The sequence below is a fragment of the Mastomys coucha genome, unplaced genomic scaffold (genome assembly GCF_008632895.1).
Source record: "Mastomys coucha isolate ucsf_1 unplaced genomic scaffold, UCSF_Mcou_1 pScaffold23, whole genome shotgun sequence".
NCBI lineage: Eukaryota > Metazoa > Chordata > Mammalia > Rodentia > Muridae > Mastomys > Mastomys coucha.
The window spans coordinates 113,145,070-113,170,695 of record NW_022196906.1 but is presented as its reverse complement, the minus strand read 5'-3'; the positions used below and the strand labels follow the sequence as shown (position 1 = coordinate 113,170,695).

At 42.5% G+C, this 25,626-nt stretch overlaps 1 protein-coding gene across 2 annotated transcripts in view; it reads left to right on the top strand.

Annotated features, from left to right (window-relative positions):
- Positions 1–25,626, top strand: part of Oxsr1 (oxidative stress responsive kinase 1) — a 90,535-nt gene that overhangs the window by 16,823 nt on the left and 48,086 nt on the right. Inside the window, exons 2-5 of one of the 2 annotated variants that reach the window (XM_031343060.1) lie at positions 3,289–3,401; positions 12,793–12,901; positions 15,894–16,022; positions 22,116–22,257. In XM_031343060.1, coding sequence (XP_031198920.1) covers positions 16,010–16,022; positions 22,116–22,257 — 155 coding nt within the window. In that variant the 5' untranslated portion in view covers positions 3,289–3,401; positions 12,793–12,901; positions 15,894–16,009. The remainder of the gene's footprint in view (positions 1–3,288; positions 3,402–12,792; positions 12,902–15,893; positions 16,023–22,115; positions 22,258–25,626) is intronic. The other variant, XM_031343059.1, reaches the window with a different exon arrangement.

Sequence of the window (25,626 nt, the reverse complement as noted above, 5' to 3'; positions counted from 1 at the left end):
AAAAAAAAAAAAAAAAAGTACACTTGATTAAAAGGTTTTGCATTTAGGGTGTTTTATAATCACCAAGAGAAAGAATAAACCCAGCTTATGATGCAGTCACTTCCACTTATCCTCTCAACTCCTGGCAGCCACCCTTTTCTCTCAGTTTGCATGTTCTGAACATCTTACGTAAAGGAAAGCTGCTAATATGGGTTTTCAATGCAGGACTTCATTAAGTTAGCTTGTTATTTTTTTAGGTTTACCCATGTTTTAGCATGTGCCAGTATTCATTTCTTGGCTTATTGCTGTATCATAAATAGCTGTATTACACACATATATGTGTGTTTTATACACACACACATAACATCTTTATATATATATATAAAATGTGTGTATGTGTGTATATATTCAGATATATTCACATTCTAGCCTTTGCTTGCATTGTCTTGTCTGAGGGAACTCCTGCCTGCCTTTTAATTGCATTGAGCAGCCCAGATAATTCAAAATAATCTTTATCTTTAGATTCCTTCTTTTCTCCCTTCCTTCCATCTGTCTGCCCTTCTTCCTTCCTTCCTTCTTTCCTTCCTCCCTCCCTCCCTCCCTCCCTCCCTCCTTCCCTCCCTCCCTTCCTTTCTTCCTTCCTTCCTTCCTTTGCTTGTTTTGGGGACCAAGGCTCATGCAGTGCGGCTGACCTGGAGCTGACTCTGAACCCTTGGCTTGTGCTGCTGAGTGCTCACTATAGCTGTGCACCTCCATGTTTAGCAGTAGAGCTTTAATTTGGTAATATCTAGCAAGTATTTTTAGTAATATTTTTTATATGTAGATGTTTTCCCTCATGTATGTTTATGTACGTTGGAGGCCAGAAAGCTTTGAATCCCTTGGAATTAGAGGTGATTATATACTACTAAGTAAGTGCTGGGAACTAGCTAGTATTCTTAACCACTGAGCCATCTCTCCAGGTCTAAAAGGTGTGGTGGTGGGGGTGGTGGTGGTGAGGCTGGGGTGGTGGTGGTGATGATGGTGGTGGTGGGGGTGGTGGTGGGGGTGGTGGTGGGGTGGTGGTGGTGATGATGGTGGGGGTGGGGGTGGTAGTGGTGGTGGTAATGATGGTGATGATGATGATATAGGGTAATATGCTTGTAGGTTTTGGAGACTAGAACATTTATGTCTTGGGAGTGAGCGGGGACGTTATTTTATGTATTACATGGAGTGTAGATCCCTTGTTACTCTACTGCTATCTAAGGCTTTTTTCTTCCTCAGACTGTTTTCTTTGTTGTTTAGATGAACTCCTGATCTTGACTCAGAGTTCACAGATTGTCTCCTCTGTGATTTGTCATTGAGCTCTCAGCATGTGCTTTTACTCAGTCATTATCTGTCTCTGCTGTATAGTTCCATTTGGTACTTTAACTTTTGGTGCACATTTCTTTCTTTCTTTTTAAAAAAGATTTATTTATTTTATGTATATGAGTACCCTGTTACTCTCTTCAGAAACACCAGAAGAGAGCATTGGATCCCATTACAGATGGTTGTGAGCCACCATGTGGTTGCTGGGAATTGAACTCAGGACCTCTGAAAGAGCAGTCAGTGCTCTTATCCACCAAGTCATCTCTCCAGCCTTGGGAGTACATTTCATTCTCTTCTTTTCTTCACATCAAGAGAAAGATATCTTTGGTGTGCTAAACAAACCTCTGTAGATAAATCAGCAGTGTAAGCAATTTAGCCACTGCCGCCAGTCACCCTCAGAAGACTGAAAACAAACATGAACGGTCTGGGCTGAGGGTGGCTTGTGTTAGAAGACTGTGCTCAGTATTCACAGGCCCTGTTTTCAGTCTCTAGCACAACCTCCTTTAGACACATTCCTAAATTGTTACATTTATGTGTGTGTGTGTGCATGTATGTGATTGGGTACGTACAGATCACTGTACCATAGTGCCTGTGTGTCTTCCAAGAATCACTTCTTTCCATCATGTAGGTACTGTGGCTGGAACTCAGGTTTTCAGGCTTGGTAGCAAACACCTTTACCCACTGAGGTCCCTGCCCCGGACCCCTGTTTTTTCATTGAGAATTTATTTTTTATTATTGTTTTTTGAGATAGGATCTCATGTCTCATTGTCGTGAAGCCCAGGCTTATCTCCAGCTTGTCATGTAGCCAAGGATGATTTTGGATTGATCCGCCTGCCTGTTTCCTAAGTGCTGGGACATCCTGCATCATGTCATTGATTATATCCTGGACATTTGGGCTATTCTGTTGGCAGATTCTTGATCCTTTTTTAATCTTGTATTTGGCAAGCAGTTACCCCATTTCAGCTTGGTGTGCAGCTTTCTTTCTGTCCTGCTCTTGGATGGCCCCCATGGTGGTTTAGCTTTTGCAGTGGTGCTCAGGACCACTGTGGTCTGTTCCATGTCTGCAGGAGCTGTCCTGGCCCTAAGCTCTGCTAAAGGCTGCTTGGCTGGCACTGCCATAAGGGTGCACGGGGCTGAATCTGCCTGCCACTGTTGAAGATGTAGAGGAGGGACCATTCCATGCTGCTGCTGGGTCATTTGGGCTATCCTTGTCCTGGGTGAGGACTAGGTGATATTTTGACTGAGCTGCCCTTTTTACAGACCTGTAGCCAAAGGGCAGGCTCTTCTAGTTTGTTGGCTTGTCTGTGTAAGTGTCTGTTCTTTCTTGGGAGCTCTGGGGTACAGGCCTCTGCTGTTCAGTATGGGAGAGAGGAGAAGGCAGTGAACTCATCATGGATTTTCCCAGTCCTGCAGTCTCTAGGTCGTCTGCCTCCTTTGTACCTTCCAAAGCCCATTGGTGGTTATTTTTCAGTTGTTTTTATAGTGTTTAGTTATATTTGGAAAAGAACAAATATGGGTCTCTGCTATCATACTTCAGAACTGGAATCCTAATGATTTTCCATTTTTTTACACTGTTCTTTATTGGCTATGGATATGAAATAGCTGAGGCCTTTTTCTTTTAATTCTAAATCACATTTTCTTTGTCTTTTATGTGTGTGTATAAATGTGGGTGCACAAGTCCCATGGTGAGTGTGGAGGTCAGAGGACATCTTGCTACAATTAGGTCTCTCTTTCCACCATGTGGTCCTTGGGTTTGAACTCATGCTGTCAGGCTTGGTGGCGGGTGATGCCTTCTCCTGCTGAGCCACCGTGCCATTCCTGAGGTCTGAAGTTTGTGCTCTCCAGCTCTCTGGAGTGTTTTTCTCGTCCACCGTCCGCTCTGGGATTCTTCATTGTTTAAATTGTGCGGTGATTTGAAACCCATGCTTTATGTGGATAGTTATTTACATATGTGTTTGTTTTCAGGGAGTGGAGCAACTGCCGTGGTCCAAGCAGCTTACTGTGCCCCCAAAAAGGAGAGAGTGGCAATCAAACGGATAAACCTGGAGAAGTGTCAGACTAGCATGGATGAGCTCCTGGTATGCATAGCTTACACTTCCTAAGTGGAGGAGCGTGTTCTTAGAGTTCATGTCGAGAAGAGACAATTTGATATGTTTAGTTTCTCTTGAGAAGGTGACTTGTTTTCATTAATAAATGATTATAAAATTTATCTTATTACTCTGAGGTTAACATTTAATACACACTTTTTAAAAAGACTGAACATTTTAATTTCTTAGCATTTTTGAGATTTTGCTCTTTTTGTGTATTTGCTCTGTACAGGGAATGCTTGTACCACTGTCTGTTTGCTCATGTAGGTTTGGTAAATATGTGTGTACTATCCACTGAATGTACATAGTTTAGAGCATGTGTCCTAGTATTGTATGATTGATGTTTGTTCTTAGTTATATATGGTGGCTATTTAGTTCTCATTTCTTTAAGTAATACTGTGGATTTTTGATTCCTGGGCAAGAAGCTTTTCAAAGATACTGGCCTTAGAGAAACGTAGTATCAGTGTGCACTCTGTACACTGATGTAAGATGAGGAGAGAGAGAACATGCATGGATCCTTTACCTCTACTTATTTTAAAAACTTGTTCTTTTGAGACAAGGTCTCACTATGTACCTCAGGTTACTCTGGAACTCTTAGATTCAGATCATAGATTAGGCAGGCCTTAGACTCTCAGACTCACAGAGATCCACCAGCTTCTACTACCTGAGTGGGTGCTGAGATTAAAGGCATGTGCCACTGTGTTGGTTTAAAGTTTTTTTTTAGAGTTGATTTTGTGGGGAGGGGCACATGGGCATGTTTGTGGGTCTGCAAGTGCATAGGTAGGCCTGAGGTCAGTGCTGGGTGTCTTCCTCAGTCGCTTTCCACCTTACTGTTTGAGGTGAGCTTGGAACGTGCTAGTTGACTTGACTGGCTGACAGTCAGGCTCCGGAGTCTTCCCAGTGCTGGGATTAAAGCGCGTGCTATGCCGTGCTTTAAGTGGGTTCTGGGAATTGAACTTAGATAGGAACAGTGCTGATAAGATATTCTCTGTCCCTGACTTCGAAAAAAAGCAGCCCCACAGGGATTGTTTTGTATTTTTGTTGTATTTTGTTACTGATGATGACCTGAGTTTAACCTCTAGGACCCACAAGGTGAAAGTAAAGAAAAATGGTCCTCTGATGTTTGATGTCTGTCTGTAAACACACCATGGCAACATGCACAGATGCATGTATGCATGCCCTCCCCCCCACTCCCTTCTCTCTGACAACAAAAGGCAAGGATTGCCTGTCTGTCCAGAAGGTTTTTCATTGCCCCCTCCTTTTTATTTATGTGCCAGGCAGCGGACCCAGGCCTTGCCCGCCAGGCAGTGGTCCCAGGCCTTGCCTGCCAGGCAGGGAGCAGACTGCTGAGCTAGCTCTCTGTAGAACACCACAGTCTCAGATTAAGTCGGATGACCATACTAAGTAAGTACAAGGGAATAATTGGAATGAAGGGCAACATAGTAGTGAAGTTCTGCATTAAACTAGAAGCAGTTAAGACAAGTCAATGTCAACTGGAGATGACACATGCATGGAAATAGGCAGTGGGTTGCTATAGTGATCTGGTCACCTCTGGTAAGAAACATAGGTTGGGCTGGGCGGTGGTGGTGCACGCCTTTAATCCCAGCACTTGGGAGGCAGAGACAGGCAGATTTCTGAGTTCGAGGCCAGCCTGGTCTACAGAGTGAGTTCCAGGACAGCCAGGGCTACACAGAGAAACCCTGTCTTGAAAAACCAAAAAAAAAAAAAAAAAAAAAAGAAACATAGGTTGGAGGAGAGGTTTGTAATCCTATTTCAGGATCCTAGGGTAACAGTTGCTCCTAGTACTGTAGAGCACCATTTGAACCTTGGGCCAGCAATGATGATAAAGACAATAGGTGAATTTTGAATTAATTCTGTTAAAATAAAAATATTCCCCCCCCCCCAGTAAAACTGGAATTTAAGAATTCTGATGTGCAGGGGCTGAAGAGATAGCTCAGTAGTTAAGAGCACTAGCTGCTATTTCAGAGGACATAGGTTTAGTTCTCAGCAACCAACATAGTGGTTCACAACCAGCTATAACCCTGAACTGCAGTCCTAGGGGACCTGGTGTCTTTTGGCCTTGAAGGCACCAGGTTCACATGGGGTGTACTAACATATGTGCCCACAAATACTCATACACATTAAAAGCAATATATACCAGTATCCATCTGCCGTTTGCCTTTTTTGGTTGGAGGGTGTTTGTGTACAGTTTGTGTTCTCAATACGTAGAAGGTAGGAGCTGGGGATTAGGAATTCAAGGTCATACTCAGCTACATAGTCACCTTGAGGCTAATCTGGGATATGCAAGATCCTCGACCTGGGTTAGAGCTTCTGTTGCTGTGCATAAGCACTGTGACCATGGCAGCTGTAAAGGGACGCATTTACCTGGGGCTGGCTACAGTGCAGAGGGTCAGCCCATCATCATCATCACGGCAGAAAGCATAGTGCATGCAGGGAGGCATGTGCTGGAGGAGAGCTGAGTGTTCACATCTGGACCAGAGGGCAGCAGCAAGAGAGTGAGACCCTGGGCCTAGCTTGAGCATCTGAAACCACAGTGCCCACCCCAGTGACACACCTACTCCAGTAAGGCCACACTTCTTAATAGTGCGACTTTGGTAGCCAAGCATTCAAATCTATTAGTCTATGGGGACCATTCTTACTCAAACTACCACACCCCCAAAACCCATGTGTTAGTTTTATTTATTTTCAAATTTTTAGGTTGTGTTTTGTTTGATATGATAGATCCCATTGAAAACAAATAGTTTCTGTTTTATAAGCATGTTTTCAAAATGTGGTTACAAGGGGAATAAGTTTTCATACTCTTTGTTGTAGTTAACCTTCCCCCAATCCCTCATTTCTTCCATCCCCCCATCTATGCCCTACTTAAGCCTTTCTACTTAAAAAAGAAAACAAAAACAAAAGGCAAGACTGGTAAGGTGATGGAGCTCAGGAAGTGCATGAAGGCAGGCCGGGGTTTGATCTGGGTGTAAAATTTGTAGGAAAATGGATGGAATTAAAATAACTATATCAAGAGAGGGAGCTCAGTACAGAAAAGCAAATGCTATGTTCTACTTCATACGTGAATCCCCGCTTGACATTTCTAAGTTTGTGTTCAACTTGGAGTACCTGTAGAAACCGGGAAACTAGAAGTTTGTGTGTGTGTGTGTGTGTGTGTAGGTCAGAGGTCAGGCCCGGTGTCTTTCCTTGGCAGCTGTCAGTGGCTTTTGTTTTTGATTTAAAGATCTCAGTCTTTCAAAACTAAGAAAAAAAAAATCTCATGTATATGGTTGTTTTGCGTATATGCTTGTGTACTGTGTGCCTGCCTGGTGCGCTCATAGGCCAGAAGAGATATCATGGGACCCTCTGGGACCGGAGTTACTAAGGTTGTGAGATACCATGGTGGTACAAACCCAAGTCCTTTGAAAGAGCAGCTTGTGCTCTTAACTGCTGAGTGGAATCCCCTAAACATTGTTTTTGTGGCAGAATCTGTCACTGGCATGTAGCTCACAGGATAGGGGAGGTTAGTGAGCTTTAGAGATCCAATTATCTTTTCTTCCTGGTGCTGGGATCATGAGGTCACATGACCAAGCTTTAGGTAAATTCTAGGATTCAACTTAGCACCTCTTCTTTTTAATATCTGTTTTAGGTCAAAAGGCCTATAACCTACTAGGTTTTTGTTTGTTTGCTTGTTTTTTGTTTTTCAAGGTAGGGTTTTTCTGGTTTTTCAGGGTTTTCTAGGGTAACCCTGGCCTATAACCTACTAGGTTTTTGTTTGTTTGCTTGTTTTTTGTTTTTCAAGGTAGGGTTTTTCTGGTTTTTCAGGGTTTTCTAGGGTAACCCTGGCTGTTCTGGAACTTGCTCTGTAGGGCAGACAGGCCTGCAACTCAGAGATCCGCCTGCTTCTCTCTGCCTCTCTAGTGTACCACCTCCTGACTACTGTTTGTTTGTTTTTTTTTTCTTTTTTAAGTTCAATGTTTATATTTTTTGAGGGGGACCTATAAATAATTTACAACTCACAGCTGTTCACTAGACAATACACAGAGACAATGGGGTCCCTATGGTAGGTAGTAATAGTGGCAGAAGAATAAAAGCCTCAAATTTCACAGATGGAGAGTTTGTTAGCATTGGTACGAGAACTTCATGAGGCGTGGTTTATTCTATATGGATGAAGAATTGACTCAGTTGTCTGAATGGGAAGTTGTGTAAATCATAGAAATCAAGGTGAGTTTCATAAGCAAAGAAAAGCCATCATTAAAAAAGAAGTGAGAGCCAGGCAGTGGTGGCACACACCTTTAATACCAGCACTTGGGAGGCAGAGGCAGGCAGATTTCTGAATTTGAGGCCAGCCTGGTCTACAGAGTGAGTTCCAGGACAGCAGGGCTATACAGAGAAACCCTGTCTCGAAAAACCAAAAAAAAAAAAAAAAAAAAAAAAAAAAAAAAAAAAAAAAAAAGTGAGAGGGGCTGGAGAGATGGTTCAGTGGTTAAGAACAGTAGCTGCTCTTCCAGAGGACTCAGGTTCAATTCTCGGAACCCATTTGGCAGCTCATACCTGTCTGTAATCCAAGTTTCGGGTAATCCAACTCTCACATGGACATGAATCCCGGCCAAACACCAGTGCACATAAAAATTAATAAATAAAAATTACCTAAGAAAAAGAGATGGAGTGGGGAAGGTGGTGACTCAGTCTTTTAATCCCAGCAGCACTCAGGAGGCAGAGGCAGGCAGATTTCTGAGTTCAAGGCCAGCCTGGACTACAGAGTGAGTTCCAGGACAGCCAGGGCTACACAGAGAAACCCTGTCTCAAAACAACAGCAACAACAAAACAACAAAAAGGTGGGGTGGGGGACAAATTAAGAGCTAGAGATACGGTACAGTGTTACAGTGCCTGTCTATCACGTGAGGCTCTAGGCTCAACCCTAACCAATAAATAAACTAACTAAAGTAACTAAAGCTGTGCTAGGCGTGGGACTGCATACCGTTGATCCCATATTCAGGAGGTAAAAGCAGGTGGGTCTCACTGAGTTCCAGGCCAGCCTGTCTACAGTTAAGACCCCAGTTTTCAAAAAAGAAAGGAAGGAAGGAAGGAAGAAAAAAGAAGCAAAGAAAGAAAGGAAGGCATTAGCTGACTGCGAAACACTTTGAAGAAGCAGTCTCGTCAGCAAGGGTAGACTTAATAGGTGGAAAGGAGATTGCTGGAAATTTGAGTGAGGATGATACACACTTGCATGGCATTTGTGTTTATTCAGAAGTGGAGGGAGATTCTACGCTGTGAGAGGAGGAGGGTTGTTGAAGAGGCTGTCAGTCTTTATTATCCTTGGTAGTCTCCTGCTAGAAAACTCTAGAAATAAGCAGTTTCTCAGGTTCCAGTCAGAGTGTAGCTATCGCGTAAAGCTGCAGCTTGTCTCCAGGCCTTCACACTGCTTGTCACGGCTGTCCCTTCTCCCACCACCTGCCTCGGCCAGCTACCAAGTCTGTTGTTTACAGTTCCTCTTTACCTTCTGGCCCCTCCCTTTCATCTGTATTGCCTTTTTAACTTTTTGAAACTGGAAATTGAACCTTGGCCTGATGTGTGCTAAGCAGCTCTATCACTGAGCTTTTATAGACAGTTCTAAGCTTGAAGATTTGTAAGAGTCCTGGTGCGCTCTCAACTTTTCTAATATGAATGTAACCAGAGGGCTCTACCTAGTAACGAGCGCTGTGGTTCTTCCGTATCTCTGTGGTTCTCCCCGTATCTCTGTGGTTCTTCCAGTATCTCTGTGGTTCTCCCGTAGCTCTGTGGTTCTCCCAGTAGCTCTGTGGTTCTTCCGTAGCTCTGTGGTTCTCCCAGTAGCTCTGTGGTTCTCCCAGTAGCTCTGTGGTTCTTCCGTATCTCTGTGGTTCTCCCAGTAGCTCTGTGGTTCTCCCAGTAGCTCTGTGGTTCTCCCAGTAGCTCTGTGGTTCTCCCAGTATCTCTGTGGTTCTTCTGTATCTCTGTGGTTCTCCCAGTATCTCTGTGGTTCTCCCAGTATCTCTGTGGTTCTTCTGTATCTCTGTGGTTCTCCCAGTATCTCTGTGGTTCTTCCGTATCTCTGTGGTTCTTCTAGTATCTCTTATTTGTATGGAGAGTAGTTGCCTCTAGTTTTCATTTTCTTCCTAAATTGTAGCCAGAGTGATTTGTGAGAATATGTATAGTTAGACCTTTGGTGTCTTCCCCTGTTTCTTAAGATAAAGGCTCAATTTTTAATATACTCCAAAGGTTCTCTATGATCTGGTTCAGGTAATTAAACAATCAGGAGGGTTTTCACTGTCAGCAGTGGACTTCAGACAGCTTGCTGGTGTGCCTCCTGGTTTTTGTGTCTCTCTAGTGGACTCCTTTGATTTTTATCAAACTATTTTTCTGTTGTCATGGTATTCTTTAACTTCTGTTACAGACTCAGTTTTATGAGGGTTTGTGGTGGTCAGCAGTTGGGCCTGACATAGTTGGTACAGTAGACACTTATTAAGTACATGTATGACCCACTCAATCAAACGTCTTTGCAGGTCACTGTGCTGCCCTTTGCTTCTTTGCTTTTCAGCCAGGGATTCACCAGGTAGCCCTGGCTGGCCTGGACTTCTCTCTGTCTAGACCACATTGACCTTGAACTCAGCAGCTCTCTCTGCTTCCCTTCCATCTGCTGCGATTACAGGCATGTACCATCATGCCTGGCCTGATACCAATTTAAAAAAAATATTTAGTATTTTAATTATGTGTATGTTTGTGCTTCTGTGTGGTGGTGGGTATGTATACACACTTGTGAGTGCCTGCAGAGGTCAGAGATACCAGATCCCTTCGAGTTGGAGTTAATGTCAGTTGTGAGCTGCCCAGTGTACATACTGGGGACAGAGCTCAGGTTCTCTGTAAGAGCAGTCAGTATACATTCATAACTGCTGCCATCTTTCCAGCCCTGATGCTACCAACTTTTACCCCACTGGCTCTAGTTTCCTCTTGAACTTGTGGAATAGGAGGTAAACTTGCAGATCAGCTGCTCTAACTGTTGGGGGCTGGGTCCTTGTAGCTAGATATAAAAGACAGAAGAATGTTAGGCTAAGAAAAGGGAGAAATGAGACTTTCCTGAGTATGGATGACGATTTTCTAAGGAAGTTATTTTCTGTTCCTTTTTATGGTTCTTTCCCAGTGGTTGTCTCAGCCCTGGGTTGGGATGACACTTGACATTTGCATGGGATTATGCTGAAGTTAGAGGGTTATCTTGGCAGTCTTTTGGTAGCCACCTGAGATCCACCCAGCTTTGACTAGAACAGCTCCTGCCTTGCTGGTGTCCTGTCCTCAGAAGTAAAGTGTTTGGCAAGGCCAGCAAGGCAGTACATGAGTAAGGCAGTGTAACAGTTGTGCCTTAAATCTATTTCACATATTTTGTCATACTTAAGTATTACTATGGGGCTGCAAATGTGGCTCAGTTTCTAAACACTAGGGTGGGAGGCCACTTGCCTTTCATTCCATACTACTCTAGTTTCTCAGTCTGTAGGGCTAAACTGAGCCCTAGCTCTTCCCAGAGGATTCATCTGTCACCCTTGCCTGTCTTAGCTTTCTCCTGTTGATTCTTGTAAGTTTTAATATGGCTACGAATTTGCCATGTGCAAGCTGACCTCTGTTCCTTTTTACATGCACGTAATCTTACCTGAAGTCCTGTCTAACTAAACAGGCGAGGGCTCCCTTCTTTTCCTTTCCTATTTACTGAGGTTTAGAAGTTAAGGAGCCTTGCAAAAACCTCTGCTGGTGTTTTTAGGGCTCACAAAATATATACAAGGTCTTTGGTACAAATAAATTTGCCTTTAAGTAGAAAAGAAGAAAAAAATAGAATTTACTGAGCACTTCATTTATTATTTTTAAAGAATGAAAAAAATTCATTCCAAGAATATAAGGCATGTACATGAATAAATGGCAAGCTGTATAAAGCTTCCAGGGAACTGATGCCCTCTTCTGACCTCCACAGGCACCATGCACGCATAGACATACATTCAGGCAAAATGCTCATACTCATAAAGTAAATATTTAAAACAAATTTCTATGGAGCTGAATCTGTCATCATTCCTCTTGCCTTCCCTTCCAGGTGCTAAGACTGCACACATGTGCCATCCCTTGTGGGGGTCTCGTTCCTGCCTTCATGTAGCTCTCAGCCTGGTAGAAGCAGACAGTTAAGCACATAATACATGCACTATGTAGTAGTTATATGCTGTGAGGGGAGAAGGTGCACAAGCAGATGTTTGGAGTTATGGGCTCTTGGGACTTCCAGTCCAAGGCCTCTCCCATCCAGAAAGTAAAGTTGTTACAGTGCCTTTATTTTGATGATGATGATGATGATGATGATGATGATGATGATGATGGAAGCAGCAGCTGCAGCATCACCTGATGACCTCGATGCCCTGGAAAAATGGTAAAAGAGCATTCACTGAAACCAGATTGCTAAGAGAAGACGCAGTGGGAATATATGTGGTAGAGAGGGAACCGTAGGTTCCAGGTCCAGAGACAGAAGCATTAAGTCTGTGTGTCTGCGGCATAGGAGTGGGGTCAGAAGGGACAGGGTAAGAACAGAGGGCTGGTTTTACTCAGGGTTCTTTAAAACATTTCTGATCCTTTGTTCATCTACATTTTATAACCCAACATAGAATTAGGCTTTGGCACAGGGTTCACTACTCTGGATTTAGTTTATAACTGTCCATTTCAGTGTATTTCTCTTTGGTGTAAAAATTGTAAGTCTTCTCACAAAAGTTAGGTGGCCTGATAATTTTTATAAGATAAAACAACCCCCACTGACAGAAATCCTCTTCCTTCTGTTTATTAGTAATTGTTCTCTGTGGGCCTGACCTTCTAAGATGGTTATTCAGGGAGGCCTTGTGTGATAAGCAGTGTGTGCCTGTAGTTTCAGAGATTCTCAGTGCAGTGTGTACAAGGAGTAGAGTCAGAAGTGATGGAGGGAAACCTCAACATTTTCTGGTCTAGCCCTTTTGAGGGGAGGGTGGGGGTTTCCAGGCAGGGTTCTCTGTGTTGCTGTGGCTGTCCTGGAACTCACTCTGTAGACCAGGCTGGCCTTGGACTCAGAGATCTGTCTATCTCTGCCTCCCTAGTGCTGGGATTAAAGGTGTGCATCCTAGCCACCTGGTCTGGTTTAGCCTTTTGAGACAGGCTCTGGCCTCCTGTGCATCTTGGTCAGACTGTCCACTAACTCTCTTCCCTCCTCTCACGTCCTAGGATTAGAGGTGTGTACAGCTTGGCCTGACTCCTGGTTCCAGTGGAGCCATTCATGTAACACACTTCTGGGGTGCTCAGATCTAGATTTGCTTAATTCTAGGGAATGCTTTAAGATGGAATTTAGTCAATGACCATGTACTTTTTTTCTTTGTAGAAAGAAATTCAAGCCATGAGTCAGTGCCATCATCCTAATATTGTGTCCTACTACACGTCTTTTGTGGTCAAAGATGAGCTGTGGCTCGTCATGAAGCTGCTAAGTGGAGGTGAGTAGACTCCAGTAGAATGCTAGTTTCATTAAGTTAAAAATGGAATATTATCCAGTACTCTGGAGGCAGAGGCAGGCAGATCTCTGTGAGTTCAAGGCCAGCCTGATCTACATATCAAGTTCCTGGTCAACCAGAGCTACACATACAATGTGATCCTATCTGACAAAAAAAGTGAATAAAAAGTTTTCTCTTCCTGATAGGGCTTTGTGGATATTTACATTTGAAGAGATACTGAGAATGTAGTTTCCATAAAACCAGTTTAGTCCTTGTTTAAATCGGGTAATTCATTAGAAGTTATTTTTATTACTGTATTGTTTCTTTTGTAAATATAAGCTGATTGTTTTTTAAGATTTCTTTTTCTTTTTTTTTTTAAGATTTATTTTTATTATTATAAATAAGTACACTGTAGCTGTCTTCAGACACAACAGAAGAGGGCATCATACCTCATTACGGATGGTTGTGAGCCACCATATGGTTGCTGGGAATTGAACTCAGGACCTTCAGAAGAACAGTCAGTTCACTTAACCGCTGAGCCATCTCTCTAACCCCTTCTTTCTTTCTTTCTTTCTTTCTTTCTTTCTTTCTTTCTTTCTTTCTTTCTTTTTTTCTTTCTTTCTTTCTTTTTAAAATATGAGTAAACTAGCTGTGTTCATGTACATCAGAATAGGGCATTGGATCCCATTACAGATGGTTGTGAGTAATCATGTGGTTGCTGGGACTTGAACTCAGGACTTCTGGAAGAGTAGTTAGTGTTCTTAATAGCTGAGCCATCTCTCTAGACCCCTGAATTTTTTTTTTTTATTTAATATATGAATGGTCTGCTGCATGTTTGTCCGCCTGCCTGAAGAGGGCATCACATCCCCCTATAGATAGTTGTGAGCCACCGTGTGGTTGCTGGAGATTGAACTCAGAACCTCTGGAAGAGCAGCCAGTGCTCTTAACCACTGAGCCATCTCAGCAGCCCTCCTGTTTTTTGTTTTGTTTTGTTTTTTAAAGAGGAAGCTCACCTTGTTAATTGGGGCTCTTTCATCTCTACTACAGTTCCCATTAAAAAGACTGAGGGCAGGTAAGATGGCGCAGCTGGTGGGACACATGCTGTGAGGTGTAAGCCTAGTGCCTTCTAGGTCTCTGGGACCTGTGTGAAGGCTGGATGGTGGTGCAGCTCCATAAGGGTGTCCTCTGACCACATGTACACTGGAGCATACGGGCTGCCCTCAGGAGCAAAGAAACATTCAAATATATTTTAAGCATTGATTGCTGGCCTAGTGAGCGATGGCTTAGAAGCTAGGAAGCTTGTTGCTGTCACAGAAGACTGAGTTCCATTCCAGCACTTCCGTGGTAGTTACACCCATGGTAGTTACACCCATGGTAGTTACACCCGTGGTAGTTACACCCATGGTAGTTACACCCATCCTTAACTCCAGTTCCTGGAGATCTGGTGCTTCCTGACCTCCAGGGGTGCCGGGCATGGATGCAGTGCATGTAAAACACTCACACAAAAACAAATTTAAAATAACTTTCAAACAATTGATTGTTGAGCTGAGTATGATGGCTCATGCCTGTGATCTTAGCATATGAGCATATAAGAGACCTCGGCAGGAAGATTTCAATTTGGGGCAAGCTTAGAATATAGCTGGCTCCTTGCTGTTTGATTCCCACCCTCTCACTCCTTCTCTTCCTCTCTCTCTGTGTTTGTATGTATTCTGTGTGTATGTTTGAGTGTACATGTGCACATATATGTTGATGATTTTTGTGTGCTTGCGTTTATATCTGCGCAGTAGGTAAGAGGGCAACTTTAATTTTTTATTTTTTAGATGCCCCCCACCTTCCTTGTTTTGAGAGGGGGTCTTTCATTGCCCTGGTCTTTGCCAAGTAGTCTAGGCTGGCTGGCCAGCAAACCACAGGGCTCTTATAATCCCTACCCAGTAATCTCTACTGCACTTGCAATGTCTACCCAGGGCTGGGTTACAAGTGCCGTCACCACATTGAGCCTTTTCTTTGAGGTGGGTTCTGGGAATTGAACTCAGGGCCTGGTGCTTGCTTTTTTACTGGCTGAGCTGTCTTCCCAGCCATATTCAGGGATTTCTCAGGTTCACATTTGTATCCCTTTCTCCTCAGATCTATAGTCAGCCAATATTCTAAGAAGTGTTGTCATTTCTTCTCAAGGTTGGCGTTACACAGCTTAACCTAAATGCTTGGAGTGGCCAGTGCTGTGGCCTCAGCGCTTCTAGAGCTTGAAAATAGTGTGTGCAAATAAATTATAAGTTCACATTAATATTTTCTATTGGATATAATATAAATTTATAAAACCTAATATTATATTTGAATCTGTTTTCTCTTGCATAGAAAATCTTGATTCCTCCAGTATTACAATAATTAGGTATTTTTTTCTTGTGGAATATATGTAATATACACAGATGCATGGACATTGAGCATGTATAGATTGAACATTTTTTATTGTTATCAGAAGACACATGCTATATGTAATGACATATCTGTTTTTCCCCCTTTGGTAAGGCTTGGGTTTGAATAGGACTTGGGAGTAACAGGGCCTCAGCCTCCCACCCTGTGTTGCTTAGTTTCTGTGTGCCTGTGTGGTTTTGTAAGAGAATGTGATTTTCCGTCTTACAGTGTATTGTTGTAGAAGAAAGAATCCACATTTACTTAGTTTGCAGTTTTGGTATGATATTTTACTTCATACTTCCTTAGAGAAACATAGGCTTTAGAATGCAATATACCTTTCTCTTTAGAAAGTCTGTCTCACTGGAAAAGATTTCAGGTCTGAACTATTTTACTTTTTGTTGAATGAGCATGCCTTCCTTTGTTCCTGTGTGTTGGTAAGGGTGACCGGAGATGGTCAAAGTGAGGGTCTCCCTCTGTGCTTTCATGTAGGTGGTGCACAAAGCATCTTAGTTATATTAGGAGCCTGCCCTTGCTGTCTGATGCTTTCAGCGTAGCCAGAATCACCTTTTTGTTTTAATCCCATTAGTGACACACTGGAGAAACTGGATTGCTTTGTTAAAGGCCCGTTTCATATGATGGTTGCTAACACCAACCACCTTTCAAGATGGTGGTCAAGCATGGTTCTTATCAGTATGGACAGATATGGGAGCATTAGGTAATATTGTATCTTTTGTTATTGATCACCTATAGCACAATTGTCTTTATTTATGCTTCATAAATATGTATACTATAGAGTTTTTCATGTTTTGAAAAACAATTTCATGATAAATGGGAATGTCTACTAAATTCTCATCACTTTCCTATGTGCTCCCCCATCTTTTCTACAACTTTATCCTTAACAAGAAACACTAGCTGTCTTGTTAAAGACTCCTTTTCCTCTCTCTATGATCCTGATCACAGGCAGGTTGAATGTGAGAAGGATAAAGTATTTTTTAACTTGCTCGTTGTCTCTCCTTGTCTTAGGTTTCCTGGGTCAGGGTCTGATTTTTCTAACCTAGTACTAGGATACTTCAAAGCATGCCCTAGCCATAACTCTTTATATAATTACATATATTTTTATAAGTCAACATTATTTTAATATATATGTAAGTAGTAAAAGTTCTACATTTTTAAGATGGTGAAATCATTTACTATTATAGAATAAATGTTTAAACTTAATAGGTATATTAAGCAATATTTAGACAACAAAAACTAGAACTATATTCATATTTATACATACACACACATACATACATATACATACATACATATATTTTATGTTAAGGAATTTTATTCTGATATTTCCACAATAAGAAAAAACACTTTATATATTTAATTAAAATGAATTTTTTGTTGGTTTTGTTTTTGAGATACAGCCTCTATATAGTGTTGGCATTTATTAGTATTCTTATAAATCTTTAGAACCATTTTCTGTCCAAATAATTTGTTTCTGCAATTTGTTAGCACCACACTGCAGTGTAAGATCTCCAGAAATCCAGGTAGTTGGGGCTATCAAGTTGTCCTCTGACCTCAACCAACTTGCATGTACCATAATCATACATGTACATAGGCATAAAAGGAATCCACGTCCTTAAGAAAAATTCTGAGAGGCAGGAAAGCAAGAACCTATAGTCACTAAAGGATTGTGTATAGAATTACAAACCCCTGATTTAGATGCCTTTTTCTAGACAGTAAGGCATTTTGTTGTTGGTAATCATCCTTTGTCATATTCTTATAGATGAAAATATGGGTAATCCCCTTTTCTAAGCACACGGTAAAATTCTGATTGATATGCTTTGCATGTTTAACAATAATTTTGAGTTTTTACTTTTTTGACACCTATTGGCTTATAATGGAACACTGAGCTAAACAAACTTTGGGCCCCCTTAAAGCTCAGTGGCTCAGAAACATCTCAGGGGTGGTAGTAGTCATTGGGCTGTGGACATAGTTCAGTGGTAGAATGGTTGTCTAGCATGGACAATGCCATGGTTTCAGTCTCTCACCCCGTAAGAGGAAGAGGAGAGACTAATAGCTAGCTAAATTCTTAAATGTTTAGTTTTGTTTTTAAAATGGATTTTTCCATAAAAGTGAGAGCAACATGTTGATCTGTTCATGTGATTGAGCCAGTTGAACGCACATCCTAGCTCAGCATCTCCTTACTGTTTGTCCATATTGTTATTGTTTTAAAATGTCTTTAACATTTTTACTTTTGTTAGATGTATTTATTTATATGTATGTAGTGTATCATGTGTGTGCAGTGCCACAGAAGTCAGAAGAGGGCATTGGATCCCTTGGAACTGGAGACAGTTGTGAACCATCTTGTGGCTGCTGGGAACTGAACCTAGGTTCTCTGCAAGAGCAGTAAGTGCTCTTAACCACTGAGCTGTGTCTTGTCAACACTATTCTGATAATTAGCATGATTTTCTTAGACAGTTTAGGTTCTGCATTGCTGTCCCTCTGTGCCCAGGTTGTGATGGCACACAAATTATTTGGGGAGTGGAAGAGGTGTATTTTTAACTTTTTACTTTTGTTACAAAATTTGTACTAAATCTCGTTTTTCGGTATTTTGTTTGCTTTATTCTAAAAATGCTTGGGCTTTATTTTTCTTTTGAACATTTCTTTTTGGGGGGAGATTTTTCGAGACAGGTTTTCTCTGTATTTAGCCCTGGCTGTCCTGGAACTCACTCTGTAGACCAGGCTGGCCTCGAACTCAGAAATCCGCCTGCCTCTGCTTCCCAAGTGCTGGGATTAAAGGTGTGCACCACCACCACCCGGCCTTGAACATTTCTTTTTGAGATAGGTTTTTATATAGTATAAAGCTGGCCTCTTCCATCATGGTGTGTAATGAGGCTGACCTGCTGTTCATTTGGTCTCCAATGCTGGGGTTACAGGAGACCCCCATACTTGGTTTATGCATTGCTGCGGATCAAACCCAGACTCATGCCTGCTAGGTGAGCACCTTACCGCCTGAGTGCATTGCAGCCTGCAGCACATGGCGATTGAGTAGCTGTCATCAGAGCTGTCACAGAGCTGTCATGTAGGTTGTTACAGAGTCTGTTGCAATGCAGCTTCTTAGCCTCACATTTATGTAATGACAGTTTACAGAGTCTGGGAGGCCACTCTTTCTCTGTTGTTGTTGTTGTTTGTTTTTTACTAGCTTGCATGTTAAAGTTCAAACACTTGAGTTTTCTCTGTACACTATTCCTTGCAGATTGTGGTTAAGGACAAAATATAGTGCACACTCGTACAGCTGGTTCCCAAATCCCTCCTTTGGTTAACTGGATTAATTGGCCTGCCAGTGATCATCGCTAGACTCTTTTGCTTACCATGTTTACCTTCATCTTTGTTTCAGTTCACACGAAAACTTCCATGTAACTTTAATGTTTGAGGAGAGGAGATTGTAATCACCATCACTGAGTTAAATGCTGAGTTGTTGAATACATCAAGTGGCTAGCTCTGTGTTGTATATGTTCTCACTAGTTTTCATGTCAGCCTGACACATCAGGGTCATCTGGGTAAAAAGGAGTCTCAATCCAGAAAATGTCCATAGGATTGGCCTATTGACAAATATGTGGGGGGGGTGCTCTCTCCTCCCTCCCTCCCCCCACCTCTGATGTTTTGAGATGGAGTTTCTCTGTGTAGCCCTGGTTGTCCTGGAACTAGCTTTGGAGAACAGGCTAGCCTTGAACTTACAGAGTTCTGCATGTTTCTGCCTCCCGAGTGCTGGGATTGAAAGCATACGCAGCCACTGCCAGGCCTGTGGTGCATTTTGATGAATGATGGGAAGGGTCCTTCTCACTGTGGTGGTGCCACCTGTAATAAGTGCTATGAGAAAGCACGCTACATGGCCCCTGTATCAGCTCCTATCCACCCATCCAGCTTCCTGCCCTGTGTGAATTCTTGTCTTGACTTTCCTCAGCAGTGTAGTGTGACTTGAAAGCTGTAAGTTGAAATAATTTCTTTTCCTCATGTTGTTAGTGTGTTTCATCACAGCAGTAGAAATCCTAACCCAAACAATGTATTCTTGTGGTATGTCAGGCAAGTAGCTCCTTGAAGTCAGCAAACATATCAGATCATGTCGTTTTTTTTTTTATTTGTTTGAGATATGGTGTCTGTATGTAGTACTGGCTGTCTTAGAGCTCATGTAGACCAGTCTGGCCCTGAACTCAGAGCTCTGCCTGCTTATGCCTCCCAGGTGTGGGATTAAAGGCCTGTGCCACCGTAGCTGACATATATATTTTATTTTATAACAAGTTCTCGATAATAATATAATAGGACTTCCTTGAAGTTTTCATTTATTTTTTTTGTTTTGTTTTGTTTTGTTTTGCTTTATGGTGTTTTGAGATAGAAGCTCATTGTGGGCTAGGCTAATCTGGATTTCTGTGTATCGTACAGGCTGGCCTTGAACTTATGACAGACCTCCTGCCTGAGCCTTGAGTGCTAGGAATAAAGTGTGGGCAGAATTGTCAAATGAATACATTTTGTTGATTTTAAATTCTATCAGGAGTTTCCCCATTTCCAGTCTTTATTCTAAAAATTCTTAGTTTCAAACATGGGACTTTGTCTTCTCACTAAATAGTTCTTGTGGCCTTTTTGAGAGAACATATGTGGTCATTGATTCGGTCATTTTGCTTCAGGGTTTAACATGTGTTTGATAAACTCAAGGGAACTGAACTTCTCCCTAGGCCCTCTGGATTACAAATTTATAAACTCCAATGTCAAGGAAGGGAAAGTCGTCCTATAATAGTGTGCTAGGAAGTGTTGTGTAGCATTTAGAACCTCTCTGGTTCCTTATCTCTAGACAGAATAAAGTGCCCGTCTCCTGCTGGAAGTCCTGAGTGGTTAGTGGGCTGGCTCCCAGAGGCAGAGTGATGAGACTCTCACTTGCAACCCGTTCTGCCCTCTTCAGTCCTCTTCCCTCCCCTCCCTTCTCTTCATATGGCATGGGTGCTGGAGCTCCAGGTAGGGGTACTTTCTCTTTCCTTTCTTATTGTAAGCCTGTATTACACTGTGTAGCTCTGGCTGGCCTGGAACTCTCTCTCTGTAGACCCTGAACTCTGTGATTCACCTGTCTCTGCCTCCAAGAGCAGCTGGGGAGTCACTTCCCTGTGTTTGTCCTTCAGGCATTGAACTTCAATTTCTCTAGTCTGCTTTCTTTCCGAGGAGGTCGTTTCTCTCCTTTCTATCTCCCGTGTTCTTTCTTCTTGCTTAGTCTGGAAATGTTGCCCACTGAGGCGTCAGGCTTGACCACACCTGTGTCCTATCATAGATGTTGTCTGTGGACTCCTCGAGGCTTAGAGCCTTCCAAGGAGCCTTAGCACAGGAGTCGGTGTCAGTTCTTTTTCTTAAGCACTTGGCTCCTGTTGTGGGGGGTGTTGTTGTTATTGTTGTTGTTGGTGGTGTTGGTGATGGTGATGGTGGTGGTATTGTTATTATTACTAAAGCAGGCATTTTGAGTCATGGGATTCTTTTGTTTGAGCGGGGATGTTTGAGGCCGTAGCTCCTGTAGGAGGGGTTGCTGTTGAGCTCTCTGTTGCTACTGAGCATGGTCTTCAACTCCAGCCCTCCTGCTGTACTTTCCATGAGCTACCACCTGACTCAGGTCATTGGTTCTAAGAGAAGCATAGTACATTTCCAGTGGGACCTAGTGGCTTTATTTTATTGAAGAACATTTTAGAGAATGTAGGTGGTAATAGTGGTGGAGGCCAGTGGAGCCTCTCTGTGCATTTTGAGTCTGTGTGGAGAGTTTTTGAGTGTCAGTAGTCTGGTTGTCGGTGTTGGGTGGTTTTAGCTGCTGTGCTTTTTGAGCAGCGTCTTCACCCTGAGAGGAGCTACACATCTGGGTATTACTTCAGGGAGAGCTGACGTTGCTTTTATTCCTGGCTTTACCTTTGTCTTCCCTGGTGTACTTATGTACTTGATCATTGTATTAGGGTTCTGAGAGTAACACTTACAGAGGGAACCTCTCTCTCTGTACAAAGGGGAGTTGTTAGAATGACTTAGAGGCTGAGGTCCCGCTAACCCAGCAGTGGCTGCCTATGACAGAGGGGCCAAGGATTTGGTAGATGTTCAACCCAGCAGTCTGGATATCTGAGCTGGTTTCCAGAAGTCTGATGCGAGTGAAGGAGTAAGTTTGCTAGTGATGGCAAGGGCAAGCAGGCAGAGTGAAGCTTCCATCTCTTTATGTAGACTTCCAGCAGGAGCTGTGTCCCAGATTAGAGATCTGGGTTACAAGTGGACCTTCCTATTTCAAGTTAAGCAAAAATCCCTTACAGAAATGCCCCTCTATTTTGGGGGTTATAGTTAATTTGGATGTAGTCAAGTTGACAACCAAGAATAGCTTTGATTTTTACTTTCTATGTGTTTCTTCACTGATTTGACTTGTATTTCAGTTATATTTTTACATTCTTACTTATAAAATGCTACACAATATAATCTAGGTTGAAGACTTCTTTGGTTTGTAATATTTTGTATTTGAGTGTTATTGATTGATGTGGTTTACCCAGGGGATTCTTCAGAGATGACTAGAAACTCTTCACTAACCTTTCCAAGTTCTCACTAGAGATCTAAAGGACATGCTGATGTAGCATACCATGGGGGTATTAATTACTCTCTGTTTTAGGTTGGAATTTCCAGTTTGAAGCCTCTGAATTTCCTTGTATTTGCTATTCTTTCCTTCCTTACATAATTTATGTTATGTGAATATTCTAAGTGGTTTGAATTATTGAATGAGTTAAAATTTTTAGATGGCTGTGTTTTCTGTTTTCAGGTTCTGTTCTGGATATTATTAAACACATTGTGGCAAAGGGGGAGCATAAGAGCGGAGTTCTGGACGAGCCGACCATCGCCACGATCCTCCGGGAAGTCTTAGAGGGACTGGAGTACCTGCATAAGAATGGGCAGATTCACAGGTGCGCCAAGATCTCCCTCCCTTGTAGGAGTGCCGGCTCTGCTTTGCCTCATTGAGGGTATTTTCTTTCATTTATGAATTTGTTTTATTTCTGAGCCCGGTACTTTTTTGCATTGCTAGTTTCAGTTTGTTTTGCTTATTACAATGTGAATTATACAACCTATAATTATTAAGAAAAAGTAAAAAACACAAAACAAAAAGTAAGCCAGTCATGGTGGCACATGTCTTTAATCCCAGCATTTGGGATACAGAGGCAGGTGGATGTTTGTTGAGTTCCAGGACAACCTGGTCTACATGCAGGTTTGGGGATAGCCAAGGCTAGATAGTAAGGACCTCTCTCAAAGAACAAACAAAAGTGGTAAGTATTTTAGTAAAGTTGGAAAATGAAAACAAAACAGACAATTTACTTTCTGCCAAGAAGACATGTACTGGTTTGGAAAATTGGTTTCCATTTTCTTTTCTGTTTCTTAAAGTGCTTAAGATAATGGTACTTATATAATTTTGTCTTGCATTTTTAAGGTACTAGGGTTTGAACTCAGGCTCTTGTTCATGTTATACAAGTATTTTACAACAGAGCTATATATTGCTAGCTGTAAAAACAACCCCAGCAAAATGCTACACTAACTTTTTTTTTTAAAGACTTATTTATTTTTATTTTATGTCTGTGAGTACACTGTAGCTGTCTTCAGACATACCAGAAGAGCGCATGGGATCCCATTACAGATGGTTGTGAGCCCCCATGTGGTTGCTGAGAATTGAACTCAGGACCTCTGGAAGAGCAGCCAGTGCTCTTAACCTCTGAGCCATCTCTCCAGCCCCAACACCAACTTTTAAAAGTCTTGCTGACTTGCCCGGGCTGGACCTCAGCTCCTGATCTCTCTGCCTTAACTGTGCAGACCGTGGCGCCACAGGCTTAGGCCACCTTCTCCACACTGTCTATTTCTCTTCTCATTTTACTTTTACATCTTTTTAAAATTAACTAATTTGTTTATTTTATTTATGTGAGTATAGTGCCACTGTCTTCAGACACACCAGAAGAGGGCATTGGATCCCATTACAGGTAGTTGTGAGCCCCCATGTGGTTGCTGGGAATTGAACTCAGGACCTCTGGAAGAGCAGCCAGTGCTCTTAACCACTGAGCCATCTCTCTAGCCCTATATTTATATCTTAAATATTTTTCTAAATTATTGAAAAGTTCTTTGTAAAGGAATACTTTTTAGTTAAAGCTTTATTTTTTTTTTCTTTTTCTATAGTTGAACACAGTCTAGACGTTGGCTGCTGCCTGGGAACTGAGTGCTAGGCATTGGGCATGTGGTCTGCGAGCCTCTCCTCCTTGTGCAGGCTGCTGCCTGGTTTGGGGCAGTTGGTACTGCTTTTGGAAGTGGAAGGCTTTTTCTCTAAGCCATCTTTTGCTGCTTGGTAGGGAATTGGCACACACAGGTCCTATGGAGGGTTAGGATTTTTTAGTAGCACTTTGAAAATTTTTATAAAGTATACTTCTATACGTTGTCTCCTATTTCTCTATCACTAAATGATCAAGCAGACAAACAAATAAAATCCCATTTCTAATGTATTATGTATTTGAGTAAATAACTTTGTAATCATAAATGTCACATGTATGCTGGTTTGTAGCTGACAATAACCAACCATCTGGACTTCAGATACCAGAGAAGAGCAGCAGAAGCAGTCACAGGATGTGTTCTATTGTCAGGTCTGCCAGGGACAGCCGCAGAGAAGCAGATTGTCAGGTCCACTTGGAACAGTTGAGATCCTTTGGGAAAACATTTTATTCTTTATTTAATATTTATTCTTCCACAGTTTAATACATGTGTGCTCTTCCTGCCCCATTGTCTGCTCACCCCTTTCACTTCACCACTTTCACTTGACCCCTGCTTTTTGGGGCTAGTTACAGGGTTACTTGATGGGAGCCGGTTAGCAGTGGCTACACCATTTAGGAATGCAACCTTGCCTCTCTCTGGAATCAAATTGCTCGTAGCCCATCAAGGAGGCCTTATGAACCCTTCTCCAACCACGAGGGAATGTTGAGGGGACCTAGTCTTGTGCAGATAGCTGCTTCTGCTGTGAATTCATAGGTACAGCAGTAGGTGTAGAGTATAATGTGTGGCAACACCGTGACTCTTACGTTCTTCCCTTCCGCTTCCTGAATCTTCCCAGAGTCTTGGAGAGGGCAATACGGGTCTCTCTTAGAGCTGAGGCCTTGCAGTCACTGATCTTCAGCATTTTGACCAGTTAAGCAGTTTCTCTATTAACAATAATACACTGCAGCCGGAAGCTTCTTCAACATGGCTCAGAATATCAATTTGTGGGTATAAACAAGTACCTAGAAAACAGTTTGACATCGTGTCCGTTTAGGAAAGTGAGGGTCCTGTTTAGGGCCTACGGCTGAACCATGGACTTTCGACCAGGTAGAGTCCCAGGCATGAATTCCTCCTGTGGAGAGGGGATCAAGTCCAGTGAGACAGTGATTGCTTACTTCTGTGGCAGTCATGGATCAGTTGACAGATGTTGCCTGGCAGGTTGACATTGAACCTGAAAGAGTACGTAGCTGAGTAAGGCAGTAAGACTGTTGAATTTTTTTCTGTGTTTTCTGTTGCTTTCTGTTGCTGTGATTAATGCCATGACTAAAAGCAGCTTGGAGTGAGGTGGGGTTTATTCAACTTACAGATCAGTGCATAGATTTTAAGTGGTAGATAGCTGTGAAGGAATGCGGCTTTATTGGTTTGCTCTGGTAGCTTTTTTGTACTGCCCAGGCTACCTGCCTCGGGATGGCACTGCTCACCGTTGGCTAGACCCTCCCATATCAATTAGGAAGTAATAAAAGCACTTACAGATGTGACCTCAGGCAATTCTTGGGTTGAGGTTCATTTTCTCAGTTGACTGTAGTGTGTGTCAGGTTGACACCTGCATCATGATTGTCTCCCAGCAGCCTGCGTATATGTGTTCTGTCACTCTGGTAGCTGTCCAGCAGGAAGGAGGCTTGTGGCCCAGTTCCAGCTCCCTCTCTACTGCATCTATTGCCTCAGCAATCGGGTTTTAAAAACATGCTTATGTGTATCTATGAGCGTCGGCACTTAGCGTTTATCCATCGTGTGCATGTTTGGTGTGTGCAGAGGATGTCATAGTCCCTGCTTGGTGTGTGCAGAGGATGTCATAGTTCCTGCTTGGTGTGTGCAGAGGATGTCATAGTCCCTGCTTGGTGTGTGCAGAGGATGTCATCGTCCCTGCTTGGTGTGTGCAGAGGATGTCATAGTCCCTGCTTGGTGTGTGCAGAGGATGTCATTGTCCCTGCTTGGTGTGTGCAGAGGATGTCATAGTCCCTGCTTGGTGTGTGCAGAGGATGTCATAGTCC